Below are 26,605 nucleotides of genomic sequence, written 5' to 3' on the forward strand. Positions count from 1 at the left end.
GAAAGATCTCATCATTACAGTATATAAAAATGTAAAGGTGTGTGTGAGGTGCCTGTTAGATTGTTCTTATGTCAGCTCACAGTCTTTCCCTGATGTTCACTGAGTGCTGTGATCGCCTGAGCACAACCATAAAAAAGCTATGATAATGCCGTTGTCACAAAACTCAATGTTGTTCTGCAAGACTGTATATTAAGGTAGGAAAGGAAAGAGTATGTTTGTGGGGGACAGAATCTGTTGTCTTGTTGCATTTAATTGAATTGTTCTTTATCAGTGTATTTGCGACTTATGTTAGTAGTGAACACGTTCTTATTATGTTTATAGAAAACATAATCGGGTTGCAGTTACATTCCCCACAGCAATGAATTTGTGATTGCAGTTTAGTTGTATTCAAACGTCATTTTTAGTGTAGTGGGGTTGAAAGGGAGCTAAGCTTTATTCATGAACTGCATATCTGTCCTCAAATCATTGGCCATTTGAAGAAATGTCTCTCATGTTTTGTTTCCACGCTGCACACTCAAACTAAATGCTGAACGTTGTCTTGCTTTTTCTATTTTGCTTCTCAACCAGGTAGTTTGTCAGTATGGTCTCTGTATTATTCACCACTGTTTGAAGTACATGAAATATTTACCACTGCGAGCTTTTTAGCCTGACTCAGCTTCTCTCACCAGTTGTGCTCAATTGCAAATGCAGGTAAAATCACACTGAGGGGCAGTGTGAACGCTGTGCTTGTAAATTGCGCATTGTGTCTAGCGCTGAACATGTGACGCGCGTGGCTGGTTAAATTAGCAGCTGAGGAAGTTCAAAGCTTTAAATCACACAGTGTATTTTTAACCACAATCAATGCATCGAAGAAGAATCTCTGTGGGATACCTCACCCTTTCTCTTTCTGTGTCCCCCCTCGCTCTCTCTCTAGAAGTTATAATTAAAACACATCAAACCACGGTTGTTAGGTGGCTGCTGCAGCTGAGCAAAGATTCGGTTTGATGCTATGAATAAAACTATGGGATAGGTTTTCCGTTTGCGGTGTATTTTATTGCTTGTCTTCGAATTTGAAACATATTTCTCTTTGTGTCCGTATGTGTGCATGCAAATGGGAGTGTTTGATGCTGTCATTCCGTTACACATCGGTTCATCATACCCTGCATGCGTGTATAAAGACTGAGTCCGTGACAGCTTTTATTCTCCTGCCCAGTTTTCTTTCTACAAGTGAAATGACCTGTTTATTCAAATAGCCACAAAATAATTACTGCAGTGTAATATGTAGCTGTTTAGTAATGGCCCGTGACTGTACATCATCACTGATAAAGCCTCAGTATACTGAGCCTTGTCTTGCTCAGCACTGAGGCTCTTGAAGTAAGCAGCCGCTGATACATGAAATTCACTGACCAAGGGGTAAACAGGATGAAAAAATTCAATTTATCTGCCCCTTTCAGTGCGCACAATGCACAGCTTAAGCCAGCTAGTGTGAAGTATGAGCAGAGCAAGGATCACAAGATATTTTTGTAACAACTTTGTGTTATTCTGACATGCACAGGGTGCTGTTGAGAAACATCACATGCAGCTTCACAGTGTAAATTGCCTCTATGACCTTAACCAAGTAAGCAGTGCTAACATTTACAAGACCCGCTATGCAGTGAGACACCGAGAAGTCGTACAGTGTTTGTGGTGAGCACATGACTCATGCGTTCTCAGTTAAAAAACACAATTTGCTTTAAATAAACTGCGGTGGTAGCTATGATAAAGCTCTGATATTTAATGTGTGGGATGATATTCAGGAGGTCCTTTTGAAGGAATGAAGGGACTTGTGCAGTAGGACTATTTAATGTCTTTCACATTAGGCTTCCAGAAAGTCACTGTACTTTGCTTGAGCGAACATAAAGTAATAAAACTACTAGTAAACAGATTAGATTTAGACAAGGGTAGACTAGGTGTTACTTTCTATTTCTGATGTGTGGATTGTCAGTAATGGATATCCCAAAGGTGACACTCACTGGCAACTGGACATACATACATACCCAATGGACAGATGTGTACGTGGTATTATATACATATATATATATGTAACTTCATCTGGAATTTTTTATTGATTAATTTTAATCAAGCAATTCTCTGAGGTTTCTTACACTCGTGATTCGTTCTTTGAAGCTATGCGTGTCTCCCTGTCTCTTACACACACTCGCCAAAGTGCTAAGCATCTGAATTTGCCCTACTAGCGCATCCTTTGTGAATTTCGAATCAGAGGGTTGCTCCGTCACAGAGTGTGTTTGTGTGGCATAATTTCCCTTTCATCCAAAATGCCACATGGAAAACATCACGACAACAAGAAAGCTAATGAGGTAAACATTTAATGAACAGGGTCACACAAATGCCTTCATGTGCTGTTGAATATGCATTAATCCTGTGAATTAGTGACACAGTTTTCAACTAAAATGCTTTTTCCCTTCACCCACTTTTCTCTCCTCGCATGTTAATCTGCAGTGGCACTTCCCATCACATACACCTTCCTCTTCAGCGGTTACTGTGAAGATTCAGATGAGATGCGGGCGCCACTTCTTTATACATGTTTGATGAATCTTTTTATGCTACTTCTGGGATACATGCACGAGTGTGGGAGATCTTGTCTGGAAAAAAGGTACAAAAGGTGGGAGGTGTCCAAGTTTGTAATGAGGCTAGCGATGCTCTCCTGGCGCACGAGCAAACTAGGGCATCTGTAATGAGCGTGCAGAAAGATGAGGGGGTGGGGGCAGAGAAAACGGGAGAGAGGCATGTTGTGAAGCAGAATTGAGCCACGAGCTGGAACATCAGCTGCCCAGTGGATGTTGAGGAAGTGTAGGAAGGAGGTGTCAATCATAGCTCCCACTCAACAGGAGATACTGAATAACTCCTATAATTATCAGCGAGTGTGTGTTTTTCAAGAAGGTCAGCCAGCTATCGAGCCAGCAAAATTTTTGACAAGCCGTATATAATTTCACATACATTTTTAGACACGTAATGCAAGAATAGTAACAATCAGTGGAAGAATCATTTATCGAAATCTGAGCATGTAGAAGAAGTATTAAGAAAGTATTCCTAATACAAATAAGTAATACATTATCTGTTTCGACCATTTCAAACTGATTGTCACTGCGCTGTCAAAGTTGTACTGTTGAAAATAATAAATGCAAGTCCAGTGCAATGTTTTATAAACCAAACAAGCTGCTGCCTTTTAATTAGCAAGAACCTGATGTTTATGAGTTAATTAGCACGATCCATCACAGGACCTTGATTATTTGTTTTTCTGCCACTCTGATTTCCAACAGAGAAGGGATTTAGACACTATTTAATTTGTTTTCAGTTAAAAAATAGAATTGACATTAGTGTCTGATCATATTTTATTGTCGGCCTAATAAATATCATAGATATTGAGTGAATGTACATGTAATAATGTATATCAATAATTATATTTAACATTTCAGTAGTTTGGGATGACGATGATGATGATGGTAGGTAGCAGAGAAGTCAAATATTTCAACACCGTATTCAAGCCACACTTTATAAGCTCACATCCCATACATAACCATGCCACATTTTCTGCTGTGTCATAATTAATTACTCTATGCTTCAGGCCTGAAGGGATTGTAAACCTAAATTAAATACTGCCTCAGCAGTTAACTTGCCCCTGAACAGTGTTTATCAGTTATCTGCCGAGGCCATCACATAAAATAAATCGCTCCACAATATAAGACCAGCTAAGGACGGTCAAAGGTTAGGTAACTTACGACTCAACTTGTGTTATAGTCGGAGACTTATATGATAGTATATTTTATTGAGCCAGCACTGTCATGGAAGGATACTGTACTTTACAGTATATGAAAAATGGTCCAGGTGCGTTGTGCTGTGTTGGATCCCTGTGGATTCTTACGCCCTGTCGAGGTTTGGTTCTGAAGGTTGTCAAATACAATTTTAACTACCAGATGAATTAGGCATTCATGAACGGGGCAGGCGGTGAATAATTATCCCGGTAACATTTACAGTATATTAGTGAGTGCCACTGCTTTGTGATTTATAGTGGAAGCATGACATATTATACCTTTTAATCACTTTTTTATATATTAGCATATCTTGAAATCTGCAGATGTATCTGAAATGTCACCATAGTTTTGGAAATGTATAAACAGAAATGTGTTTATTCCAAGGTGGCTTGGTGGTTCATAGTGTACACGGATAATGCTTTTGCCTCAAAAAAGCCACAGTCCTTGGTCACAGATTGCCGAAAAATCCTGTGAACTCTCGAGGCCCTGGGTGCATTATTGCTGCCTCTGGCTGATGATGAGGAGAGGTATCGATCTTATCCTCAGCCTCCTGTGCACCTCTGCAGGCCTTAAAGTTGGCTGAGGCAGGATGTACAACAATAAGAACAAAGGGGAGCAGAATGCATAACCAGTTTATTCTGAACAAGGATGGAGACCTTAGCAGTGAAAGAAGACAGAAGCCAGCTTGGCGTTTCCTGTTTTTATTTAACCCCTCTAATCAAGCTGCTCGGTTCATTCTTTCTTTAAGCTCAGTTTAGGTCTTTACCACACCTCTAACCTTGATGTTCCTCTTTAGAATTAGGACTTCTGTAGGAATACTGTATATCCCAGCACAGACTGTCTGAAAAAGTATATTTAGTTTATTCCCTGTGTGGAGTCAGAGCAGCAGTAGAGGTGGATTTAAACGATTAAATGCATTTCTCAGAGAAAGCGGTTTGAGCTTACTCTGACCTAAGAGGGTTGGATGCCACTGGCAGGGAAGAAAGATCCGCACTCCTTTGAGTGCTATGGTTAAAGGATTTTGTGGCAATAGAAGTTGTTTTCATGACAAGGACTCCAAAGAGAGGACTTTGTGTGTGCAAGGCTTTTGAGGTGAAAATGATGTTGGGTGAAACATTTAACCTCACGGTGACCAGACCTCGACCACACCATACTGATTATGGGTGCTGAGTCAGGGCCATGACTGCTGTAGGTTTTGGTTGGGCTTGGCCAGAGCTCACATCTGATCGGATAGTGGTTGGAGGGAGCTGAAACGGAGTTTATTTCATGCACAACAGATGATTACATTAACCAAAACAATATTGGTGTAAGCCAGTGAGCTTAGCATTAAAACAGATGAACTGACTAAATCTACCCTCATGCTTCCAGTTGTTCCAGTCAAGCTAAACTAACTTTGCAAGAGAAGACACTTGTCCCTCTTCGGCCTCATAACTGCAAACCATTCCAGATCTCTTTTTTGGAGCTGCGTATTCCCCTTGTACTGCATGCTTGGATATTTTGGAAGACTAAACCTGTAGTATGATCACTATTTAATGTTGGACATAAGTGAGTCATGTGCAGTTTCCCAATTGGTCAACAGCTCAAATTTGCAAGTCAGAATTGACCAAAGTAGAAACGACAAACTGAACTGACTAAAATTATAGTCAGTTTATAACAGTATAGCTGTTAGAAATGCTGGCCTGACCCTGGTCCCTTAGATTTCGATCTGTTTTGAAAAGAGGAAATCAATGGTTGGAACTTTCCAAATATGAATATAATCCCATTTGGCCTCAGTTCTTCTGGCTGTAGAAATCTGTTTAACTCAATGAGGGGGATGTTTAAAAGACTGCCCTCAGCAATTGACTGACTTCACAGGAGCACCTAAGGTTTCTTTCATCTTCAAATGTCCCTGCGACGAAGACATACCAGATCTCTTCTCTCTGGACCGAGTCCTCCCAAAAGCTTTCACAGTCTTAGAGGCCAGTGTGCTCCCATTTCATCTGTTTGATGTGCTGCTTTTCAAACACTCTCTCTTCTGTTTCTCTCTTCTCTGGCACCTTTTAATTCCAGACCACATTCCAGTGGGCTTTTTTTCTTTTTCCTTTATGCAATGTCTTTATAGGGCTGTTTTTGAACAGTCCAATGTGTATTTGCTCGGCTTACCAGGACCATGCTGTCTCTCTACAATTCCGTGGACATTTAGCATTTTCAACCCTCTCTAAACATCTGTCTCTTCTCGCTTTCCCCTCCCCAAGGCCAGGGTGAACTTATTCCCTCTAGCTATTACATCCAATTAGGCGGAAGGAGAGTTTCACCCCTCCTCTTTTTCTGCACTAACTACATAGAATATAGTGGAATGAGTCCAGGGTTTTCTCTTTTCTTCTTTGATGTGAACAAATTACACTTCACATGGACACTTTGCGAAAAAAACAAAGCTTCAGTTTACTCTTTCAAGTTCGAATTCACAGTCATTTGGTGAACAAGATAAACACGACATCACTTGATTCCTTCTTTCATTTCAACTTTTCGTTTTCAAAAACATGGGTTTGAATAATATCTGTTTATGTATAGTTTACTGTCCACAAATTGTGGCCATCATTGCTCCACAGTAGCACAAACCTTGCCCAGCCTTTCCAGAGGAACTACCCAGCTATTTTAATCATGCTGCGTATGCTGATTTACAGCGACGTTGTGCACCCTGCCTCCTAAATCAAGGACCTTTTGTAAAGGAGAGATTTCAGGAAATCAGTACATATGGAAGTTCTAATGCCGCATCTCCACTTTGATTGGCATTTCCACTGATAAGCCACAATGGCTTATGGTTTTAATTTATTTATTAATTTAAAATTAAATCTACAACACAGTGCGTAAAAGGGGGAGTGAAATATTTCTTGAGAGACTGTAAATCCTCTTAAAGAGATGGCAGCTCTGATAGGTGTTTACAGTACGGGCATCCAGAGCTCGCGACAGCAGGTTTTAGTGGCACCAAAGCTGAAGCATGTTTGACAAAGAGTTTTATGCAATATTGTATGTGGTGACAGGCGATTAAATGTTCCTGTTTTACAAGTGAGCCAACAATGAAAAAAAATAATTGTTTGACTTTTAGTCAAATCTGTATGGAGCACATTTTTCAAAGGCAAAAGGAGTTAACCTTTAGAGTTTCTTCTCAGATAATTGAAGTAAACTGTGGTTTGTGATCCAAATAGGGGCAGAAAATTACCATAACATTTCTGGAAACAGCTTGTGTCGCATAATGGGGTCACTGTGCTCTAGCACTCACAGAGCTTATTTGCGTTTGTTTATTGGTCACACATACTTTGGCAGAGATTGACTTATGTACATGAGGGTGAATGATGCATTTCATATTTGTGTTTCTTGATGATGGCGGCTGTCTCTCATGGAGGCTCCTTGGCTTGTACTCCTGTAGCCTATCAGGTGCAATTATAATAAATATTTGCATCATTCATTTGAATGCACCGATTAAATAAAATATATATGCACATATCCACAAAATTCAAAACCAGAGATGATGGGTTTCGATTTGAATAACATGTTCACATTATACTGTACGACAGTTACGTCTAAACTTTAGTTTCTTCTTTTGTTTCCCACAAAATGTAATACACGTGAGAGGGGAAAAAATGTGAAACAACTTTCTCACTGCTGAAAATGAACTTATTTACAACACTTGTACATGCACTGCCATGCAAAGCAGCATCTTTACCAAGGCATCTGTTTGTGCTTGTTAAGCAGAGCTACAACCATTATTAAGTTTGGCGTTATTTCTGGGAGAATAACAATAATTAGTCTGTAAATTATCAGTTTTGTTATCAGACTAGATGGTACTGTATGCAACATGTTTTAGTTTTCTGTCTGCCTGAGCAATCTTTTATTTTCAATTGTTGCTAAAAATATCTGATTTGTCTGCTTCTGTATTTTTGTGATAACCTCCTATAGGGTATGGACAATCAATACTGACCATAGCACTACTGAGAACACATTATTATATATGAATTATTTGCTGACACTTTTGCGCACTGACACTGAAGAGCAGACTTTCAAAAAACATATTGATTGTGTGTCGAAAACAGGGTATGAATCAGGCCTTGGATATGTCTGCACTCTGTATTGACCACGTTACGAAAACACTTCCCTGTAGACAGTCTGAGCCAATGGGTTTTTCTTCATGTGATGCTTGGAATAGCAATTTGATGCTCTATTTGACTGAACATCCTTTCCACGAGCATTCATATACAGCATACAGTCTCTGATATTGGGGATTGGAAAGAATATCGTGGCTTATTTCATTTCTGGTGCACTTGACAAGACTCTAAAATCGCTTTATTGTTATATCCTAGGTAAACATGTTAAACCTATGTTGCTGTTGTGGCGCTTTGTATTTTTGAACACTGCTTTTAAGTCGCCAAAGACTCACATTAAATGTACTTTAGATTCAACTGCTGTGTGAATAATTAAGAATAGGCAAGAATAAAGTGACATTTGTTTTTTTAAAGCGTGATAGGGACAAACGAAATGATAAATTAACATTCTGTCCAGTCTAGAGTGGATGTTATTAAGCTGACTCTTAAAACTTTAATAAACTAACATCATAAATTTGAAACACATTTAATCCATCACTGCCGTAAAGAGCACTGTGCTTCCCGATATAATAAACAGTTTTGGCAGTGCTTTCACCTCTACATTAGGAAATGCAGCTGTAAAGCTGTACAGGGCTCTTCAACGTAGTAGAACCTAGTGTTTCACAATCTTTCTATTCTCATGTATTATCACATACTTACTGTAAGAGTGGTTCAATTGTGCATCTCTCTATCTCTACAAGCCGGATGAATTGTAAGGAAAAAAAATCACTGATCTCCTTCTGGAGTCTGATGTATTTTGTTTCCTTTCCTAAACCACCATGTCAGAAAACCAGCTGTTAATAAAGGCTCCGCCCTGCACTCCTGCTCCACTGACTAAAATATAATGCATGGGGTAGGTAAGTTTACTGATAGAGTATTTAACTCCCCACTTGATATAAATGGGTAAGCTACTGCACTTCCTTGTCATTAGTTGAAAGAACATCAACAGTGGCTCCCTAATTATTGGTGATATTGTGCTTGTGAATCATTCCACAGTAGCCACCCACTCCATAGCTCGCCGATTTAATGTTAATAAACAGTGCTATGATGGAACAAACACTTTTAAGGGTGATTGTATGTGGGAGATAGATAGTGCAAGGAGCATCTGCTGGCGGTTGAAGAGGAAGCGTGCGTGTGTGGGTAGAGGGTACAAGGAAAGGCGGTATCTGTACACTGGCTGCCATATGTACCGCTGCAGCTAAAACTAAATCCTCATTTGCAACACTTCTCCTCTGTCAGAATCCAACAAACAAACGATCACAAGTGAGATGAGATGCGTTCTGTTTCTCAACCTCGACACACTTTTCACCGCTCCATTCTGCTTTTACCCAGATATCTAAGCTACAATACCAGTATTTAACAGCTAATGTCATTCTTACCCCAAAACTGTCTGGCGAGTTCATTGTGATAATTAAAACTGCTCGTTTACGGCTGAGAACATGTGGAACATTTTAAGCTGCTTCTGCTTGACTCACGCACTGATTAAACGCAGTCTTGTGGCAAATTAAGCCCGTGCATGTGATCATTTTATAGATGCTGCCACTGTATCCTGATCACTGACGAATGCTGGGAAAGCAACATGAAAAGTCCAACAAAAGTTTTAACTGCTTGAAATAAATGACAAGAGACACTTGACAGACACAAACAGGATTTGTCAACCCCAGCAAGGGTTGTCTGGCCTGCCAACATTAGCAGTGACAGCCGACTGTCACTCTCGATGCTACGCTGCTAAATGGGAATACAATCCATTACCCGGATTGTTTTGACTTTGTCATGGACTGACTGGCCATGAAGGTATGAGTGATCACGTCAGAGAGAGCTCAGTTTATTGCTGTCCAGATATTGTTGGATTTTTCAGTTGTTGAATGCCAACAAATCACACATTTCTGGCACTACAATCAATACACAGACGTTTAAGTTCAGGCATCACTAACATAAGGACAGCAATGCCATATTTGTTGCTATATTTTTTTATACAGACACCTGAAATGTTGTCATGGGCCACCACTAACACAACACAGACTGCCTAAAGGGCAGAAAAAAAAGTGTTCTTTGAAATAAGTTCCTCCCACCCACCGGTCAGTGTCATCAAACACAACATAAATCTGATGCTGGCTCCCACGACTGTGTAATGGACCGCTCTCATAATTACAATTATTGTAGTCGCTGTGTTGACCCGTCACCTAGACAAACGTTGATGCATCAAAACAATACTGTCATCATTTATTATGAAAGCCTCGTGGGTTATAAGGTTAATGCTAATGCTAAGCAAACAGCACTGAAAAAGTACATGAATTAGGTAAAACAACCTCGGCCCACCCAGAGTGATCCTGACGTTTTTAGCACAATGTATTTAGCCTCAGCACATTAAAAACACTGTAATGTGACTATTGTTGCTTAAAATATACTTTGTTTTTCATCTTTTCACACTATATCATCACGAGTCATTTTGATATTTCAGTCAGGTAACACGTATACAAACCTTTTGTCATCTCAATAAGTGACGCTGAGAGAAAAGCAGACAGCAGAATGGTGCTGTCTGCACACTGTCAGCAAAAAACACTTAACATTATTGGCTAGGACACAGCTGTCAAGAATATAAGTAGTGCTAAGCCTTCACTAAAAATTTAGGATTGCCACATTAAAGAGAGACAAAAAAACAAACACCAGCACAGACCAGATAAAACACTTTACTGTGAGAATCTTGAATATAATATATAATATTCAGAATATATAATTAAAAAATGTGTTAATTCATTTTGTTTTGTACTAATTGATTATTTGTTTTACCCTATCGTGCCACATAGTGTGAGGTCCCTCTTTTTATCAATTTGTGTGGTGAACTAACAGGAGGATTTGCAGTAAGCTACTGTAGGTTTCTCCCGTTTTTAGATTTGTCTCTCTCGTTCCCTCCTTTCTTCTCTCTCTCTCTCTCTCTCTCACTCACCTTCTCTGATTCATTTTTCTAGGTGTCTGTCAGCTTGTGAAAATGTGATCACATGGTTTATCAGAGGTGATCCAAACGCATTTCACACTCCCATTCACTTCAAGCGAAGCACTTTCCTCTTGGTACCTCATACAAATATATCAAATCTACCATCCACTCTATAAATCTCTAAATCCTCAGTGTTGCATTACCAGAAATCTTTCCATTGCCACTCTTAAAGTCTTACAAATACAACATTAAAGCACAGTATAGTTTATGTTTTACCAAGATTAGGACGCTTCACTCTTTTCGATTTACTGAAAACCTCCTTTGGTTTTGTACTAAATAAATAGTGGTGTAGTAGCATTTACTAAAGGCTGCTGGCAAAAGTATTTATGCTGTACGCTGTAACTAAGTTTAGCTTTAAGTAGTGGTAGATTCAGAGGCCAGTCTCTCTCTTGTCTTTTAATTCCTGGTGGTCACAGTGAGGCAGGTAGGGTTGATTTAAACTGCAACCAGATGATTCTTGTGTTTGAAGTATAGTGTAAATCCAATGCCAATTGTCAATGAGTGTCCTCACAGTTACAAATGTGTGTGTGTCAGAAACAAAACAACTTTGTCATCAGTTATATTATGTTATATGTAATTTACATTGTGTGGACAAATGCAACATGATATATAATTCAGTGTGTATGTATTTATGTACTATGTATTTAGAATATTATTATTCTTTCTAAAACATAGAAAATATTATTGAACACAGTTTCCCCACCCCGTACAACTGTCATGCTACGTATACACACATGATTACCTTAATAGGTGTTTTAATATATGCACCTTTATCTTCCTCCTTATATGTGTGTGTGTGTTTCTCCTTATAAGTGTGTGTGTGTGTGTGTGTGTGTGTGTGTATTGCAGGTTTGTTTTGTGTGGGTTTTGTACTTGTCCTGTGTACCAACCTCTCAATCTCCACTGAACACCTTGAGGTCATATCAGCCCTGCGCTGGACAGGCTGGCTGGTTCCCATTTAGATTATGGATGGTTATTACTGCCTCCTGGCTGTCAGTCAGATAAAACCAATATGTCTCAGGGTGGAGGCTTATCATGCAACAGAGAGGACCTTCTCTTGGGAGGGAAGAGGGAACATTTAAATAAGTCATCTCCAGAACCTTCCATGTTTTACAAATTTATTAGAGCAGTCTCAAGTTGCAGCCACATGTCAAATGTTGGATGTTGAAAATGGACCAATCTCAGCTCAGGCGTGTGGGTGGAGTTTGGTATTCACCACTTTGGACAACACATGTTAAAGTCAGCTGGCTTCTTAATGTCACACCAATTTTAAGAGTGGTGAACCATTCATGTTTCTATGTACCGTTTGAGGAAATACACTGATTTGCATGTGGTAACAACTTTTATTTCAACATTTTTAACAGCAGAAACATTTCAAAAAGACACAAATATTTAAAGTTTATAACACTAATATCAATTGAAGTGTTTTTCCTTTTGCTAAGTGCCTGCATACCAGCACTGTCACATTATTCCACTTACTTTTTTTTTTTCCTTTCATGGCTTTGTAACATAATATTAGAGGTATTTCCACCAGAATACTTGTGGCTGTGGCTTCAGCAGTAATTTTCCAAAACCAGACTATGATGTTAGTTATTGATCTCTTATGTACAGAAACAATACATCACATTCCTGCTTTATGTTTGAGGCTTGAAGGAGATTAAGCATGGGAAACTACTTCATTAAGGCATTCAGGCGAGTATATTTATCCAGCACAGATGACTGGTTAAGTAGTTACAAATCTTCTGTTTCCCAGTTTCAATAGAGGCAAATATGCTTTGGTTTGTTTCTAATGTATTTCATAAATGGGGAATGCATTCTCTCTTGTTAGACAGTAGGAAGCAACTGGCGTAGGGTGTTTTGACTCATCTAGGGAACATCAACAATTGAAGACATTTTGCCCACCCCGTGTATTCTGCAGCACTCAACTCACAGTATTGTATGAAATCTTATGATTCACCACTTCAATACTTAAAAACAAAAACAAAATTCGTATTATCTATTTTTGTCCTCCCAGCATGTGTATTTATATGTGGGTGTGAATAGATGTCTGCACTGCGGCATACATTTTATTTATTTTATGTCTGTTGTTTTTTTTGGTTAAATTGTGTGTGTGTGTGTGTGTGTGTGTACTATATACAGAGTGTGTCTTTGGGCTTGACCCGAGCGGTAAGAGAGGAAATGGCAGAAAGGAAACCACACTAAGTGAACTGTGGAATGTGTGTATGGGAAGACACAAACGAGGGGAGGTTCTGCTGCCAAACAGATGAGAGCCTGTGAAAGTACTTGACTTTGGCTCCGTGTGACTTCCTAACCGTTCTCTCGCATTTAAACCAGTGTTAAAGGCTGTGGTTCACTCCTTAATTCTGTCTTTTTATTACTGTGGTGTCCATGTGAATCACTTTCCCCTTCAGTTTTGCAGCAGCCGAGGAAAGATTCATGGTTGCTGTCCGAGTTGAAAGTTCCAGGGGTGTCTTAAGATTCTCAGAACAGTCGGCTCAGCTTGTCTTGCTAGACATCTACTAGACACACTGAATACAAACCACGGAAATAAGGCACGGCATTAAATTAGATTGGCAATATAAAAGTTTTAAAACCCTCTGTGAGTGCTTTGTGACGCGATTTTATTTTCACATCCAAAAGCACAACAGGGAACCCAGGCTGACAGAGCTCTAATGTTTGGTTTGTGAAGAGAAGAAAAAAATCTACTCTGCACATGTTTTTCTGTGTTGTGATTGCAAATGAGAGTTTATTGGTTTTCTATGATGCATTTGGAAGCATTTGCATATACTGTACATGAAAGGCTGACATCCATAACTGTCTCCCTGTCTACCTCATGATATATGTGGCTTTAACCCTCTTCATACACCCTAATACCTAATTAGTATTCAACACTGTGGATGAAAACACGTGCATGACATTGAATCATACTTTAATTAAGCGAAAATACTATAAGCAGTATAATTAGCTATTGAGAAATAAAAGACATACATGTTTAATGTGGTCTGTAGAGCGTCAAACCCCCCATACATTGCGGCCTTGTTAGTTCGTCTATCCATCCATTCTGCCATTTAATGATCTGATCCATGAGAAATGGTTTATGCTGTAACATATTTCTGATCATTCCAACGATATTGGCAGCTCAGTTCTCTCCCCATGCATTTGATGCCCTTGCTATTCTGCCTCTTTCAAGTTGTCCGGCTTTCTGGCACATTTTTTGGAGCAATTTTCCGAGTGATGATGGAGATCGAGGGTTCCGGTAATGACGGCAGACAGGCCAAATCTCAGCCACAGAGCTGGACTGGGGCCTGGGAGCCAGGGATGCAGCAAGTGAGTTATGTGTGCCACAGGGTTTAGTCCTACACTGGTCCAGAATGATGAACACATATTAGTCAAAGGCCACCGACCAGGACATTGTGCATAAGTGGGGGATGGGCTCTGACGCTGTGCCACATTAAGTTTCATGGTGCATTTCTGTTGCCTGGATGTGTTACTCTACAGGTAGCAGGTGCGTCTCGCTTTCCACTGTATTCTCCCTTGAATTACACGTTACTGCACATATGATAGTGCACACTGCGATTAATAATCTACTTGAATCAGCAGTGTTAAATGCAGCTGCAGCTTTGAATACTGTGACATAGTTGTGATAAAGCTAATGTAGTTTTTTTTTTTTTTCTTCTTTTCTGTCCTCCTCTCTCTTTTTCCTCTTCTGTGTCTCAACAGCAGCAGATGGTGAGGAACCAACTTCAGCAGGTGGGAAATTTTTATGCTTGGTAACACAATTTCCTTAATTTGTGCACCGCTCTCTCTCCCTCTCTCTTTCTTTCTCTGTGTGTGTATGTGTGTGTGTGTCTGTGAGCTCTTTCGGTTTCTAAATCTTGGCCAAACCCCCCGCTTCTTTCATTACTACTTACTCCAATATCAGTATCGAATCACTGATCATGCCTGGTCAGCAGCACTTATTATTATATCATTTGTTAGTTCCATTCATAAGGCAGCCCTTTTAATAGCGTGACTCATGAGAAATATCTCGCCTTTGTCTGTTACAGAGTTTTCAGAGCCTCACAGTCCATTTCAGTCCATTGATTGCATTTGTTTGATTGCTTTTTATCGAGTGAAATTATCTGAATACCTAAGTATTTGGAATCATTTATCGGTGTGTGTGTGTCCTAGTGTGTGTGTGAGCATTGATTTTAATAATCCATTAACATAAGAGTGGGAATTTCTACAATTTCAATTTCTGCTAATCTATAGCAATTTCTATATCTAAAACTCGTACCGCCTTTCAGCTACAGTATAGTGCATTGCATGCTTAAGTGTATTCCATTAGCATTAATCTTAATGTACAGTGTATCCAGTCCCTGAGAAGTGTTTTGCGCTGCTCTGTGTTTGCATGCATTTGTTATAAGTAAGATGTGTGAATTATAGAAACTTCTTTTTAAGATCATCTTCCTTAGAGGCCATATTTTGTATTCACAAGTACTGTTTCTCATTATTGAAAGATCTAATGTAACAAGAGTTTTATTACAAAAGCAAGACCACAGAGGACAACAGTAAACAAGAACCTGATTTATCTTCATCACTGATGTAATTAAAATGTCACTTCACATTCTGAGGAAGTACTGCAGCTGAATACAAACTTCCTACTTCTAAGTGCTTCCTCAGCATCTACTGTAATTGTCTTTGTCTATTTTTCTTTCATTAGTATTAATCTCAGCAGTTCTGAGATCAAATAGGTTAAAACAAGAACCATTTATTAAGTTAAGGCATAATCCTAGACTAGAGTAAAAACAAAGACACATGTATACATATACTGTACATGTGCATTCAAATACTGTATACACACATATTCTGTATGCATACTATACCATTTAAAAATAATTGTTTGGTGCAATGACTGCAACACAATAGACCTGAAGCTGACCTAAAATTGTCAAGACTACTCAAACATTCATAGTCAACATATCATCCTTACTTTTTTTATCATTTGAACATAATTTGATTTCTGACTGTTAACATAATCAAAATAATGCGTCCAATCATTTCTATGGATAGCATCCATATACTCCTCTTTGTAAAAATAACTGTTATAAATGTACTGCATGTGCCAGACAATGTGGAAAATCGCTCCAGAAATAATTATCCAATCTGAAAATAACCCAAATTAGGTGCAATTGTGACCACTGACCTAGAACTGGACCTAAAGAGAAAATAGGACAGTGTGATGCTAAAGTCCAAATTACTTTTGACAGGTTCGAAGAATTTAGCATATCAGCTGCTACTTCGCAGTCTCCACATCTTTAATCTACATATTCACAGGCTTTGTCTGGGCTCAAATACAGTAAATGTCACTGTCCCTGGCCTGTATTTTATATAGTCTTGAGTACAGTATGTGTGTGTGTGTGTGCATGGTGATTTGATTCCATTATATATAGACGTAGATGTATAGTTACTAGTAAAACTATTAAAATATGAGGTTAAAAGAAGATATGTCCCTAATATGTCAAACTTTAAAGAGTGTTTTTTTGTCCTTTGCTGCAGTGGGACATTAGAAAAAGGAAATTAGCAACATGGAAACACAATAAGAATACAAAGGACATGGTTGACTTGACTTAACATTTGTGCTGCAGGAAGTCCAATGGGATGTGCTGAGTTCTGGTTTTATGAATAGCGTCAACTGAGAATACAATATTTACTCGCATCATTACTCCTTTGATTATTTATTAAATGTAATCTTGCATGGTATGATAATTTGTTAAGTGAGCATTATTCCTGATGTAGCTAATGTGGACTGATCAGTGTCAAATAAGTAGTTTATGCAGCCCTGTGTCTTTTGTGGCCTTTTAAAAAAAATTGGACTAATACTCAAATATGCACATTAGGAAAATCCTCTTCAACATCCAGTCTCTCAGATTATCACATTATTAAAGCTCTTCAGGGTCTTTTAGCACCAGTACCTCAGCTCATTAGGTGCAATACAGTGTAAGTAAGTAGAGCATTTTCTTGTCATTTTTCTAGAATATGTAAATTTTATAGGGTATAAGCACTATTCTTGCTATGTGTATTTCAAAAACCCTTCAGCCAGTTTATAAATGTTAAAAGCTAATGCTTTGACATTGTACTGATAGGTCATTAGGTCATTAGACATCTGCAGGAAGATGCAACAAACCTTTTACCAAACTGCACTACATCAAGTGTGCTGCTTTATGCTGCAGTTTGCCGGGGAGGCAGCATAAAACAGAAGGATGCATCGCGGCTGGACAAACTGGTGCAAAAAGCTTGTTCGGTAACTGGAATGATGTTGGACTGACTTGAGGCTGTGGTGGAAAAACACACACAGAAAAAGATAAACTATTCTACAATAGACAGACCATCCTCTACACAACATCCTGATGGACCAGAGAAGTAGCTGCAGTGGTTGACTCACCTCACTGCGGTGCAGGACTGAAAGATACAGGAGATCCTTCATCCCCACAGCCATCAGGCTCTACAACACACTATAGCCAAGAGCAGATCATTACTAACTACTTTTACTATCTTTATCTACAAGACTACCTAAATTTCGCTTCACTCTTATCTCTTGTATATATATATATATATTCCAAAACACCATGCTTTACTATCCTTAATGCACAGATGTTACACTAATGCTGGATTGAATTTGTGGCATCCAGTCCATTGTAAATGTACATTGAATGAAAGCATTTCAACTATTTAATTGTCAGTTTGAAGTATTAAATGATACACTGAACATCCGTCCTTTAAATCCACACAGCCCTTGTTGATAAAGCAAAGCTCATTTTATGCTGTGTATGAAGGGTACAGTTATTTAAGGAGGCTCTATGAATGGTAAGCTCTGGCACCCACTAACCACAAACAAAAAATGTAATAAACTTTGGAATTGTAAAATATCAACTCACATATGGGTTGTTTTATTACAACAGGTCTCAGATGTGCCGGTCACAAAATATGTGCTTTTTGAATTTTGATGTGTAAACCTGCAGGCGTCCCAACAAACAAATTTAAAAAGTGTGAAAACCCCAGTGTCACAGTTTGTGCACTGAAAATACTGCTGCTGCCTCTGAGACCATAAGAAGCACAATTGAACCTGAAGGGCAAGGGCCTACATGGAACAGGCTGGAGTCGTGTTGATTAAGTTGCAGCTAATGTATTTAACCAGTGGACAATTAGACTTTGCTGGCAATCTGGAATCAGGGAAACACCTTTTTCTGAAGGAAACCTTTGGCAGGCAGGGACATGGCTTTGACATTTTCTTGACATTCAGTCTGGCAAAACAACCTGGATTTCTGCCTTTCTCTGGATTGTCCCTGAATGATGCTGATCTTCAGTGTGACCTCTCCATTTGGATATTTATTCAGCATATTCCAAACCATTTTGTTCCTGTGCGATTCTTTTTACTTTAAACTCAAAGTGCATTTATCTGACATTGTCAAATGCTGACGGACAGAAATGGCAAGGGCACAAGAGAATAGCCCAAGGTCTCACTAAAAGCACGAATCTGTAGAAGCTCATGCTGAGAGCACTGATGTAATATTGGTGGTACAGTGCCAGCTTCCATCAGTCGAGGTGAAGGATGGGTGCAGTGACCATGAGCCTGTGAACTAGTGAAGCCATCATGGTAGAAAAGGCTGGGTTAAAATAGATTTGACACAATTAGGCCATGTCAGATTTCTGTGTGATACGGATGGGCGCACATTCAGAGCTGAGCAGCCTCAATGCAAATCTCCCACTCTTGAAGCAGGTAAAATGTGTGTTTTTATTTTATTTTATGAAAAGTTAACAAGGTGGCTGATGGGCCTGCTTGTCACCGTTAACTCAGTACTGTGTAAGGTGGGGAAATTAGAGCTGAAATTCAGAGCCGACAGTTTCATTTTCAGGAGGGCATTGATAGTCATTGAAGTCGTGCTGTGTAGCTATCTGCAGAAATGCCTTGAAATGGAAGATTTTTCAATAAAGGTAGTGGGTGTAACTGGGGGAGTGTTGCTCAGTGCAGCTGTCAGTAGAAGATCAAGACTCCTCCACTGCTGCTGTACACTATTGCATCAGCTGAGCCCACAGCCTGAAGCACTTCACTGAGATCAGCAGAAATCTTTATCAAGGTCAGTAATAGTCTGTAATAGTCTGTAAAGCCATGTCCCACCTCCTCATGACCCCACACAGTCATAGAAAAACTATCGAGATTAAGCCGACACTGGCTCCAGCAAGACTTCTTTATTGTTCTCAGCCTTTAATTGTCAGTGGAGTTGTGGTAATATATATTGTTCACATTTTACAGAGAAATATTTTCTCTGAGAGGCTCAGCGTTTAATTATATCCCTCTCATAAAGTCTCTCAGCACTTCAAGCTTCTCAACTTCAGTGGTGCAGTGACAAGTTTCATGTTGTAAACTATTTCATTAATAAGAGGATATGTTAAAAGGTACACACTACAATTTATATATATATATATATATATATATATATATATATATATATATATTTAACAATATTTGAATTGTTCCACGCTGTACATTTTTAATACGCTTACATTTGTGACAGCTGTCAGCCAAGATGTAGGAGCGCACATGTAGCCTCAACCCCGACAATGTCACGCCTTTGTGACGGATCTGCAAGAAAACAAAGACTGCTTTGCCGTGTTTAACCATTGGTGAGGTGTTCACAGCTGATTGATTGGCCTCTCTTTGCAGTCACAAAAGAAATCACAGCGCTTGTGCCGGACACAGCACAGGACCACATCAATCACAGAGCGAGGGTTGGCTTGTACAGCGGAGCAGCAGCTGACATTCACACAAGAAAGCTGCCAGTGTTTCCTCCAGACACGCATCACACAGACACGCATCATGCACTCAGAGCGAAGAGAGCATCCACTGACAGCCTGATGAGATCTTCTCAGATGACACACAATGTCTGCTTTTCTTGCCTTTTCTGGAGAAAGTTGCTTGTTGCTCCCTTAGATGTGTTCTGTCCATCCCTCCCTGCTTTTGTTGGTTTATGCCTTCAGACCTTACTGAAAATAGTCAAGTCAGTGAACGGGTGAATTCAGAGAACACACCAGTGAGGACTGCAGAAGAATTGAGAAGTAAAAAACAGACATTTTGACTAGACAAGCCGGTTGCTTGTCTGTTTTTCGAGCGGGTGCGTGCTAATGCGACTGCAGCATCTAATCCTGACATTGTTGCATTGCACCAGTTTATTTATTTCTTTATTTCTTTTACACATCAGGCGTACAAACATGCAGAGTTTCAGTCACCTTGACATATGCTTGTCTTACAATTGTCATCTAGCTTTATAAATCTCAGCATCAGGAAATGTGTCTCTTTGAAATATTGATTTGTCATGTTTTGGAGCCTGTTAATATAAAAAAAACTAACAAATTTCTGACTCATACATAATTGTCACACTGAACACACTCGCTCTGTATCACACTCACACAGTCACTTTGACTCTCCCCCCTTTCCTCGCTCCTTCTCCATCCCTCTGCCTCGTTCCCTCTTTACTTTTTTTCTGCTTTATGCACTCTCCATTAGGGCGGCTGTCAGCACGCCTTGGTGCAGCTATAGATCGTCACGTCAAAACAGCCCTGAAACCTGTCACACTCTTCTCCCTTAGAGAGCAGGGGCTCTGTGAAAGCTATTATACGTTCCTCTGTTCAACTGATTAGCCAACGCTCTCATTATTACTGATACAGGTTCTGGCTTTGAAATGGCATGACTTCGAAAGGATTACCTCATTTGTAATTCATATCCAGAGGCCTACTAATTCCAACGAGAGTACAATAATAAGCTTGCTAGCTCTGTTTATTTATTTATTTATTTTTTCTGCTGAGTTCATTTTAAGCCTACACTGTTTCGGGGTTGGGGCTAGAGTCTTAAATGGTTGAGCAGATGATGCTCTGTACAATTCAAGGCTGCATGCATTTACTTGACATTGTCAAATTCTGTGCCCATGGCTGTTCATTTGTCAAATTGACTTAAGAGGGCATGAAAGTCTCACCCTTGAGACCTTTTGTTGCTTATCACTTTAAATGAAATAAGACCTGCCAAGGCACAGTTTACCTGTCACTGGTAAGAGATGGCTGTAAAATAGACTAGAATAGAAATTATACAGCACGACTCAGGAAGATAAAAAAAAAAAAAGGCCCATAGAAGCAAAGTTGTTGAGGTTATTCTATTACAGACAAGCTTTGGACTGTCCATAAGTTTACTTAAACTAGACAGCACACTTTCTTTTCACATTGATGTTTAACATGTGCAGCGCTTTAGCCAAGGTTAAATTAATATCAAATGGGAGGGTAAAGTTCTCCCATCCAATATCAATCCACAAACATTTGACAGTCTCGGTGCAGTTGAACAACCTGATGTTTAAAAGATAAGACAGCTATTGGCAAGTCATTGAAATATGATACCAATAACTCTGTGTTAAGGCAGCATCAATTACATTTAGCCACTCAGTGCTGGTTAAACAGGGGAAGGTTTTAGCTGGCAGCAACATGGCACCACATTGTGTTCTCTGTCGCTGAATTCATACATTGCAGTGAGTAACTTTGATTCAGTCACAATAATAATAATAATTGATACTTATATTAGCATTGTGGACAAACTGCCCCCTTGAGGTGCCAAGGGTTCGGGGTTCAGTGTCTTGTCCAAAGACACCTCGACAGGTAGCTAGGAGAGACAGGGAATCAAACCACTAACCGTGGGGCTCGTAGACAACTGCTGTACCACCTGCTACCCCGTCATCATTGGTACAGATAGAACTAAATTATTATTCAATAATAATGAATAATGAGTAGAGTGAAAAAGAAGAAAACACACACATAAGAAAAACAAATGTGTCAGTAAGTTATTAATCACCACCAGCATAAATCATCATTGTAAAGTTTGTATAATGACTTTTTGATTGAATTACTTTACTTTGCTAAATCCCCAAAGTATGAAATGAGTTGCAGCTGCAAAGCTTCCTACTGTTCATCACTCTCAAATATTGAAGAGAAAACAATGGTAAAGATGAATGGAGGGCTGCCTGTACAGCAAGAACATGAGCATGGTGAACTAACGGAGTCATATTAAGGTCTCTGAGCTCCCCAAATATGTCATGCTGAAAAAGTCTATAGAGATCATAGTTACCAGCATGTCTAAACATTTAAGTGGACACAAATGTTTTGTAGTCGAACTCCTGCATCCTCATCATGGTTCATGTAGCTGCAATGAATGTTTTATCCCTGTCAGTGACTGTTTGGAATAAAGTTTGTAAAAACCCAGGTTTGGGTCACACACAGTCACAATTAGCCTTTGATTAATCTTTGAGCTTCAGTCTAGAAGTAAATCCAGGAAAAACAAGGGCATTGTGTTTGATCACAACCAGAAGGAGTGATTATGCAAATGATTCTCTTGTATGAATATACAGGGGAAATAATTGAGAATGTACTGTTTAAGCACTGGTTTCCACAAGAACAGAAAAAGGGGGAAAACAGGATGGGGTAACTCTGTTAGGCACATAGTATCCTATTTTCCTTTAACTTTCAGTAGGACTGAGTATCTACCAAACTTTTACGGATGGGTGGGTACTCAAAGTGGTTTGAATGCACTGAAGCTGTTGCACAACAAATAAAGCAATCAAACCAACAGTGAAAGTATACTGATTAATACAATGTGTATGCAAAATAGGACATTCGTGCATGACTGGAAACAATTCTCGCAGTCCCATTGGAACAGTCTTACACTTTTCAGTATACTTCTCTGTGTGTGATGTTCCTGTATTTTTATATAAGGAGTTCAGTCACACATATCCACTACTGAAAATACATATTAAAAAAAATTCACCGCCTTTAGCTTTGACTATGGCACACATTTACTGTGGCATCGTTCGGACTCATCAGACAACATGACCTTCTTCCATTGTTCCAGAGTCAAATCTTTATGCTCCCTAGCAAATTGAAGCCTTTTTTCCAATTAGCCTTAGTGACAAGTGGTTTTCTTAAGGCTACAAAGTTGTTTAGTCCCAATCCCTTGAGTCCCGTTCGCATTGTGCTTGTGGAAATGCTCTTTCTTTCACTATTAAACATAGCTGTTCTACTGTTGGTTTTCTTTCATTTGATTTTTTTCATCTGTTCCACACTTTCCTTCCATTTTATAATAATGTGTTGAACCCAGATTTAGTAGTTGTAGCTCTTTAGATTGTTTTAGAACATCTTTTCCACAACCACAGGATGAAGAAATGAGAAGCTACTGCATCAATTAAGGTTAAAAAACTTGTTGCCAGCTGAAACATAATCATCTACACACTAATTATCCAATGGGAAACTCTTACCTATAGTTATATCTAGGTGGTGATTTTTTCATGGGCAGTGTATGTTATATAACTGCAGTGACACCTAGAAAGATAAAATGAATGTCGTAGTTTTGAAGCTTATATTGACACTTTTGAATCAAATATTGAAATATGTCTTGGTTTAGACTAGCTACTAAATGAGATGGAAGATGGATGTGACTGAACTCTGTAATGTCCAGGGAATATTGTAACACTGGCAGCCATGGTCTACTGCAACCTCTGTTATTTGAAGAGTAAATAGCAGCACCAATAGCAGAAGGTCAGTTATTAATTATCCTGAGTGCCTCTGCTTCATATCCAGTGGAGCAGGAAAAGCCAATGCCATCACTCAAGACTAGTTTTTCAGAGCAAAATGTTTTGTACCGTGGAATATAAATACAGTGCAGTAATTACTTGATAATTGACCTTTTAAATGGGTTATCCACTTTGCATTGTTTAATTGTTTCTAAGGATTAGCATGTGTGTATTGTAAAGACAAATTCTAAATGTCTTTGGTTGTGCTTTGGCATTGTATAATGAATGTCATGTTCTTCCGCAGTTTGCATGTGTTGGCGTGAACATTTTTACAGTTTATATGCTAGAAGATACCTTACAGCTAGTCTGTGCAGTGCACTTAGCACTGTACCTTACTGGGGTAGGGACATATTCAGTGATTATGGTGCCTTGGGCTGTCCCTGGCCTCCAGACCACAGGGACCAGCAGCAGTCTCTGAAAGCCAGACTGTCCCTGCTTTTCTGTCAACCTCGGTTTTGCCCGTTATACTGTTTTACTCACAAAGTCCTTGTAATTTTAACCTGAAATTTGACTTTAGATTTTTCTTGTTTCTTGAGTTCCTGACTGCGTAAGGCAGGGTATGTCGTCAGCTTAGGCATGGTGATGTTAATGTTGTTCATGCCCACATTAAAAACAGTGTGCCACATGAGAGGGCATCTATATCGTAGAACAAATAATGTAATGTAATGTATGACACTGTTTTAAAGTTGGAACAAAACTGTATTGTTAACACTGTTTTCATCTTTCTCCACATAGGCCCTTGCCATCCAAACCCTTGCCACAACAGAGGAACATGTGAGATCAGTGAGACCTACAGGGGTGACACTTTTATTGGTTACATCTGCAAGTGTCCACCAGGCTTCAGTGGCGTTCACTGCCAACACAGTAAGTTGGACCTAAACAACCTTGAAACACTTAAACTCTCATGAAATTGAACAGGAAATCAAGGATTATCCATCTCATGTAAAAGATTTTCCACCACAAATAACCACCTTGAGCAGTGAACAAATGTTGACCAGCTGACAGGAAGTAAATGGTTGTTAAAAGGATGAGTTCAGCAAAACGACAGTGGGTCTGGTAGAGAAAAGATTTGCTGAGCATGCTTTCTTTTGCTGAGCATGCACTTAATAAATGTTAAGATCAGAAGGTTTTTGCTGCCTGTGATGTAATATTTTACATTAGACCAGGAGCATTGTTCTCAACCGCAACACCATTTGTGCGCAACTGTTAAAATGTGCACATTTATTTATTTCCTTCATTTGATGGCGTAAATTATTGAGAGCTAATTGAGTTTTTACAATGCATTTAACCCTAATCATTGGTCTTATTAGTGACATAATTGAAGGAATTTTATAATTAAAATGAAATAACGGGAAATAACACAGCTAAACTTCCACTGATTATAGCTGTAAAGCTTTCTGCAGCATTTCTGAAATTCCACAACTGAGCTGTTTGATTTTCTGACTGCTTAAAGCAGCAACAAGGAGCAGCTGGAGTGAGTTGTTTTGACATTTCAAAAAAGTAAAGTTGCTTTATTTCAGAAGCAGTCAGTATAGGGCAAGTCATGTAGCCGCCCCGCCTGTGTGTGTGTGCTTGGCTGAGCATTGCATTAGCCTGCACAACACAGGAGTTCTTCAATGCTGGTGTGCTTGTAAGTAGTGGATGCAAGGTATTGTGGCTCAGCATGTTTGGTGAGATGGATCCTTATTGGTTTAAAAGATGAAGAGGACGAATAGGAAGAGATGTTAACCAAGAGGTAACACAGACATTTGTATCTTCCTCGTAATTCTGCCATTTGCATCAGGTTAAAGACAGTAATTTAGCAGTAAACTGAAAATAACAAATGGGCTTTTATTTTGGACCATCATCAGCAGTCATTATTTATGTTTTAGCCTCACTGTTTGGATTCCTATTGTAATAAAAACATAAAAACATAAAAGGAAATGGGGCAAGTCATGTAATCAACAGCATGGCATCGTGTTTGTCTCCAGTTAGAATGGTGAGCAATTGGCTAGCATTCGTGTCATAATTCAGTTATTGTTTCCTATTAAGCCCTTAGGCTGTTGAGAAACTGATTTTATATGGGCTGAATGCATTAATGTCTGCCAATTTTCCACTTGGTCATTACGGGAAGAGAGTGGGTGAGAGAGGGAGAGAGAGAATTCTGTATCTGAAGACATTAATAATCAAATCTAGCGTCTGGATAAGCCCTTCAATTAAATGATAGAGGCACATAAATAATTGTTCCTTTTGCAATCACAGCGCAGCTGGCTTTGTTAGTGTGGTGTTGGGATGACAAGCTTAATGAGAAGGGTAAAAGTGAGACAAAATATTGGCTGCGAATTCTATAAGATACAAGAGACAACACAAAGCAAAGGATGTTTTAGTCCCCATGAACAATCTGTCTAGTTTAATGAATATCACCCAATTTAATGGATAGATAATGATGTACCTCTTTTCACTGCTAATGGCAGTTCAAACTTGTACATAACTTTTAAGTACTGCATCTGTCGATACTGGATTAATCAATAGATTCATTACTTTTTGTGTTAATAAGCTCACAGCTGTTGCAACAGAATGCATGTCTGCTGCTTGGAGTAATTACTATTCATCAAACCAAACTGTTAGTTTATATTAGTTTTTTTTTTATCTTTTGTTTTTTTAATGTTGTGCTTAGGATTGTATTCAATTTCCAGTGTTTTAAACCAGAATCGGCCCAGACTGATGTTTAGCTTTGTGCATTGTGTACTATACAGATGTAACATGAAATACTATATGTATCTGCAGCTTTCTACTTGCTACTCTTGCTATCTCTTTGCTCCGTCAGAGCCAAATCCAATTTCACACCTTTGAACATTATCCTAAATACATGCACTACATACCCCTGCTTGTTAGACCAGTTTTATGAAGCACAGCCAGGGATGATGTTGCACAGGGACAGCGAGGATAAGTACAAGCTATTTTAGACTTCTTTGATGGGCAGATACTGTATGTACTTTATGTTGTTGCTTTTTTTTTTTTTTTAGAAGTCGACTGTCAGTGAGACAGCACAAGGTGTTAAGATTTCCACATTCAGGGCAG

At 39.1% G+C, this 26,605-nt stretch overlaps 1 protein-coding gene across 3 annotated transcripts in view; it reads left to right on the plus strand.

Annotated features, from left to right (window-relative positions):
- The window catches only part of LOC113150009 (EGF-like repeat and discoidin I-like domain-containing protein 3), an 87,091-nt gene that overhangs the window by 8,452 nt on the left and 52,034 nt on the right, over nucleotides 1-26,605 (plus strand). The window contains exons 2-3 of one of the 3 annotated variants that reach the window (XM_026342375.1): nucleotides 14,625-14,654; nucleotides 24,281-24,409. In XM_026342375.1, the coding sequence (XP_026198160.1) occupies nucleotides 14,625-14,654; nucleotides 24,281-24,409 (159 nt within the window). The remainder of the gene's footprint in view (nucleotides 1-14,624; nucleotides 14,655-24,280; nucleotides 24,410-26,605) is intronic. The other 2 variants (XM_026342376.1, XM_026342377.1) reach the window with 2 other exon arrangements.

This window comes from Anabas testudineus, chromosome 9 (assembly GCF_900324465.2).
Source record: "Anabas testudineus chromosome 9, fAnaTes1.2, whole genome shotgun sequence".
NCBI classification, from domain to species: Eukaryota; Metazoa; Chordata; class Actinopteri; order Anabantiformes; family Anabantidae; genus Anabas; species Anabas testudineus.